This window comes from Pan paniscus, chromosome 9 (assembly GCF_029289425.2).
Source record: "Pan paniscus chromosome 9, NHGRI_mPanPan1-v2.0_pri, whole genome shotgun sequence".
Taxonomy (NCBI): Eukaryota; Metazoa; Chordata; class Mammalia; order Primates; family Hominidae; genus Pan; species Pan paniscus.
This window is the reverse complement of record NC_073258.2, coordinates 58,543,055-58,548,526: the sequence shown is the minus strand read 5'-3', so window position 1 is coordinate 58,548,526 and position 5,472 is coordinate 58,543,055. Positions and strand designations below refer to the sequence as shown.

General features: G+C 48.6%; 1 protein-coding gene across 4 annotated transcripts; it reads left to right on the top strand.

The window, feature by feature from the left end:
- Positions 1–1,349: 1,349 nt before the first annotated feature.
- On the top strand, positions 1,350–5,241 carry PRG2 (proteoglycan 2, pro eosinophil major basic protein). Of its 4 annotated transcripts, none has more exons than XM_014344413.4 (6): positions 1,350–1,400; positions 2,044–2,113; positions 2,705–3,012; positions 3,314–3,445; positions 4,155–4,266; positions 4,487–5,241. In XM_014344413.4, the coding sequence occupies exons 2-6, from the start codon at positions 2,056–2,058 to the stop codon at positions 4,543–4,545; spliced, it is 669 nt and encodes a 222-aa protein (XP_014199899.1). In that variant the 5' UTR covers positions 1,350–1,400; positions 2,044–2,055; the 3' UTR covers positions 4,546–5,241. The 4 variants fall into 4 exon arrangements, with proteins under 4 accessions (XP_014199899.1, XP_063464231.1, XP_008950094.1 ...); XM_063608161.1 differs by having other exon boundaries at positions 1,350–1,404; positions 2,705–2,979; XM_008951846.6 differs by having other exon boundaries at positions 1,350–1,404.
- Positions 5,242–5,472: the final 231 nt, after the last annotated feature.

Genomic DNA, 5,472 nt, shown 5'->3' with positions numbered 1-5,472 from the left:
CTGCCTCAGACTCCCAAGTAGCTGGGATTACAGGCAGCCACCCCTATGCCTGACTAATTTTTGTATTTTTAGTAGAGACAAGGCTTTGCAATGTTGGCCAGGCTGGTCTCAACCTCCTGACCTCAAAAGATCGACCCACCTCAGCCTCCCAAAGTGCTGGGATCACAGGCATGAGCCACTGCATCCAGCCACTTGCCATGCATGGCATTTAAAAATGTTCAGTAAATGTTACCATAATGAAGGCTGGTAGGTTGGCCAACTGAGTGGTCTGATTCAGAAGGAAAGAAGTTAGACATACGTGAACATTTCCTGTACTTGAAGATCCTCAGGACAGTGACTCCTAGACCCATCTTCCATCACAGTCAGCTGGGAAGCTTTTAAAAAAATGCAGACATCTGACCTTCACGCTAGACCTATTAGCCAAGCAGAAGTTTCTGGACAGGGCATCTGCATATTTTTAAAAATCTTTAATAAGGCAGCCTCAAAATTACAGATTCAGCACGCATTTACCATAACCACTGAAGAAATGCAAAGTTATAAAAAGAAGATAAACAACAATCTGTCTCCTGCTTTCTTCCCTCTCCTCCCCTGCTTCTGGAGGCAACAAGGTCAACTATTTGGTGTGATTCCTTTTAGCATTCCCTCCATCAATGGTCACATAAGGATGCTCACAGATAAGCACCTATGCGGGGTTTTTTTTTTTCCTTGTAAAACTATTCACATACTAAATACTTTCCTCAGTATCTTGCCTTTTTTCACTTCATGTCACAGAAACATCTCTTCAGGTTTATAGATACAGGTCCAGCTCTTCTTTTCATAGCCATATAACATTCTGTAGAATAGAGAGGACACATTTTACTCAGTGTCCGATTGATGGATATCAAGATTGTTTTCATTTCTACAAATAGTCAAGCAATAACATAACTCTGTAAAAGTTTTATTACTTATAGGCTCATTTATGCCTAAAGGATAGTCTCAAAAGAGTGAAACTGATCAAATGTGCATTTTTTTATTTTAATAGGTATGGACAGATTTGTTCTCAAAACGTTTGTGGCAATTCAAAACACCAGTAAAGCAGGGGAGATATGTATTTTGGAAAAGCACCCAAGGCGATTCTGAAGTGTAGCCCAGGATAAGAACCATTGCCCAGAGCTGTTCCAGATGGCCCCTGGGTTCCTGAAGTGGGTATCGGGAGAGAAATCTTCACTGAATGAATGAGTGGGCTCCCCAGGGAAGTGATGAAATGGTCCTTATCAGCCTTGCTATCTCCCTCTGACAGAGGCAAACTCTCTCTCCCTGGGGGAAGTTCCTCCAAGGCCTCTATATAAGAAGTCTTTGTGAGAGGAAGCAAAGAAGGACCTGGGCTTTGGGAAGATCTAAAGACCCAGGAAGGTCTCTGGGTGGGTGAGTGCTTTCTCTGCTGTGGTGGAGCTGGTGACAGTTTATTCTCCCAGGAGGTCCCTGGCTGTGGCTGACAGTTTCTGGAGGGCTGGCAGGGGTCTACCTGTGGCTTTCAGGTTATGAGGATGTCAGCAGGGGCAGCCTTCATCCTCTGCCTTGCACATTCCTTCTGCGGGATGTGAAAGTGCTCCTTGGCTGGGGAAAGGAGATGGTGGAGACATGGAGGAGGGTGTGGGTGGCTTCTTGAACTCTGAGGAGGGGACATACCTTCTAAGTCCTATGTGTTCCTAGGAAAGCCAATAATCATTGCTTCTCCTGCCTTTTTTATGTCATAGACTCTGAGGGACCCATTAAGTACAAACAAATAAGCGTAATAGTCCCTTCTTTACTTCCGGGCCTGAAGGAAAGCCAGCCTCAGCCACCCCTCAGGGTTTGCTGCGTTCTGTTTAGAAAGAGGTCCTTGCGTCCTGGATCCTGGAGCATCAGGACCTGGGCTTGGCATGAGCTTTTCTGGCCCATCCTGATTTCTATTCAGGCCTTCTTTTTCTCCACCTCACTCCCACGGTCCCCTAATGGTGTGATTGTGATGTGTGTGCATGTGTGTCTGTGTGTGTCAATGACAAACTGTGTTCTCCATTGCAGGATAAAGCCAAGATGAAACTCCCCCTACTTCTGGCTCTTCTATTTGGGGCAGTTTCTGCTCTTCATCTAAGTAAGTGTTTTTTGCCTTCAGTCTTTCTTTCTCTGTTTTTTCCCTTTCTATGGTAGATGGGGTCAGAGTTACACACCCACCCCCTTCTTTGATCGTCTTCTATTTCTGAATTTCTGTGTGCTTAAAGGGATGGGGACTCTATGGCCAGGAGTTGAAAGGATTTCCCAAGGCGTCTGTTATGTCTGTGGTCTTGGTTCTACTGTGACATTCCCAATTTTGTCCTTTCTCCATTATGCTTACTTTGAGCTTACTGAGTGCACAGCACTTTCCATGCCTTCTCTCCTTTAACTCTCTTAGCATCGCCATGAAGTAGGTGGTATTGTATACCCATTTCACAGACAAAGAAATACAGCTGGTAGATGATGGAACCAGTACCCAAGCCCATGACTGCCCGACTCTAAGTCCATGCTCTTAACCACCTTGACCTTGTCAGGCAGCTTGGGTTCCCCTCATAGAGACTGGGTTCCAGGTTCCCCTTCCCAGGCAGAGTTGAGCACTCTGATGCCCAGGGCAAGGTGTGAGCTGTCTGTGTTTCTGGGGAGGAACAAGGGGAGATGCGAAGGAAGGACACTTAGCTATCCTCCCTGCCAGGGTCTGAGACTTCCACCTTTGAGACCCCTTTGGGTGCTACGACGCTGCCTGAGGATGAGGAGACACCAGAGCAGGAGATGGAGGAGACCCCTTGCAGGGAGCTGGAGGAAGAGGAGGAGTGGGGCTCTGGAAGTGAAGATGCCTCCAAGAAAGATGGGGCTGTTGAGTCTATCTCAGTGCCAGATATGGTGGACAAAAACCTTACGTGTCCTGAGGAAGAGGACACAGTAAAAGTGGTGGGCATCCCTGGGTGCCAGACCTGCCGCTACCTCCTGGTGAGAAGTCTTCAGACGTTTAATCAAGCTTGGGTGAGTGGCCTATAGCTGAGGCTGAGGTGGGAGCATGGAACGGGTGTGGGATATGCCCCCAGCATTGCTATCACTGGCTCTTTTTCCCATTGAGGGCCCTGGGGGTGGCAGTAGAACCTGAGCCTCACAGAGGTGTTGGGGTAAGAGGGGAGGGCCACCTACAAACAGAAGTTGCATTTTGGTCTCCAACCTTCAAATGGTTGTGGCAGGGGAGGGAGGGAATGAATTGTGGGAACTCAAGACCCATGTGAATTCATGTAGGAAGGATGCTCCATTCTTTGTCTTTTATCCTGCCCTGTAGTTTACTTGCCGGAGGTGCTACAGGGGCAACCTGGTTTCCATCCACAACTTCAATATTAATTATCGAATCCAGTGTTCTGTCAGCGCGCTCAACCAGGGTCAAGTCTGGATTGGAGGCAGGATCACAGGCTCAGTAAGAGAAGTGTGAACACTAAATGGGGTGCACCTGCTGATCTCAGCCAGCACTCAGCTTGCATCAGATTTGTCTGTTTTTCTCCTGTATAATCTCCAGAAGAACCAGGGATAGATGGACACCCACAGACAACACTGAGGGGGCTGCCTGGGCATTCAGGGAAGAGCTAAGGATTTAGAATCAGGAGGTTTGGGTCCAAGTTCCTTTCCATCTCTCATTATCTATGTAACTTAAGTTAGCTGGGCATGGTGGTGCATGCCTGTAATCCTAGCTACTTGGGAGGCTGAGGCAGGAGAGTCACTGGAACCTGGGAGACGGAGGTTGCGGTGAGCCGAGATGGAGCCATTGCACTCCAGCCTGGGCAACAAGAGCGAAACTCCGCTTCAAAAATAAATAAATAAATAAATAAAATTAAAAAAAATTAAAACAAGACCATGAGTTTGTTTCCTCATCTCTAGGATGAGTTGGCAACCCCTGTTCTACCTTTTGTTAGGGCTGAAGGACAAGCCTGTCACTGGGATGCATAGACTCTGATGGTGATAATTGCCGTGGATCAGCATTTCAGATGACCAGGACTGTTCCCATCATGGTCCAGCAGGGAAGGGCCCATTGCCCGGTGGGCAGCAGAAAGAGCTGGCAGATACGGGGCCAGGTCTGCTTCTCTGCCTTCCCTCTGCCCCATCCCTTCTTCCCCTCTTCCTTTCTCCAGGGTCGCTGCAGACACTTTCAGTGGGTTGACGGCAGCCGCTGGAACTTTGCGTACTGGGCTGCTCACCAGCTCTGGTCCCGCGGTGGTCACTGCGTGGCCCTGTGTACCCGAGGTGAGGTGGGGCTGGGGATGAACGATGGAAAGGTCTGGGAGATGGGAAGTGCCCCAAGGAGGAGATGCTACAAAGAGCCTGACCCTTTGTGGGAGAGGTTTCCTGGGTCTTTTATATACTCTGACTCCACAGCAGTGTGTGGGTGGGAAAAGAGGCCCTCCTGTGGGTTGAGTTGGGATGGACAAGAGGCTGAAAGTCCCTTTCTGTTCTGCCTTCACAGGAGGCCACTGGCGTCGAGCCCACTGCCTCAGAAGACTTCCTTTCATCTGTTCCTACTGAGCTGGTCCCAGCCAGCAGTTCAGAGCTGCCCTCTCCTGGGCAGCTGCCTCCCCTCCTCTGCTTGCCGTCCCTCCCTCCACCTCCCTGCAATAAAATGGGTTTTACTGAAACGGATTTATTTTCTCCTCTGATCGCTGATCCACTCTGCTTAGCCCTCATTGAAACTTCTTCCTTATCATCTCTCCCCACACCACAACTTTCATAGAAGTGTCAGAAGCTACCACTACTTGAGGAGGAGGATGGAGGGTGGAGTTGGGTCTATGGAGCCTTTTGGAGATGGAGGAATGGGCTCAGCTAGTTCTCTTCATAGAACACCTGATTACTGGGCACCTGCATAGGTGCTGCCAGGACCTTTCAAGGTTGTAGGTAGACTCCCAATGGCCCAGTTTGCATCTCTGTAACCAAAGGCCTTTTCTCTCTCTCTCTCCAACCCCAGAACTGTGGTTGGTTTTATATGTAAGGAAGTTAACATGTCCCTGGGAACAGTCCACAACATTCAGGAATGAATGTATAAGTACCGCAATCCCCGGCCCCTCAAGTGGAATAAATCTAACATGTATTGGGCACCATTTCCCAGTGGCCTGCTGTGGTAGTTGGCCTTATTCCATGCATTTTTATGGGCTGCCTTCCCTTCCTCAGCTGCATTCTCTGCTCCTTCCTACTCTCTGCAACTCCCAAATAAACACTTGTACGCAACTCCCTCTCTCAGGATCTCCTTCTGGGGAAACCTGATATAAGACAGCTTGCCATGCGTCAGACTCTGAATGAGGCCTGGGAATACAAGACATAGTCCTCTGGCACTTGGGATATATGGTTATTTGTAACATAGGCACAAAAACATCTACTAGTTGTTACCGCTTATTGAGCACCCACAACATACCCCCTGCTGTGGCAGGCACCTTGCCTAGATGACCTCATGTGATCAAT

Coding starts and splice junctions, on each gene's coding strand:
- PRG2 (XM_014344413.4), top strand. CDS start 2,056: ATGAAACTCCCCCTACTTCTGGCTCTTCTATTTGGGGCAGTTTCTGCT. Junction 2,114..2,704: donor AGTTTCTGCTCTTCATCTAA/GTAAGTGTTTTT, acceptor CCTCCCTGCCAG/GGTCTGAGACTTCCACCTTT. Junction 3,013..3,313: donor AGACGTTTAATCAAGCTTGG/GTGAGTGGCCTA, acceptor CCTGCCCTGTAG/TTTACTTGCCGGAGGTGCTA.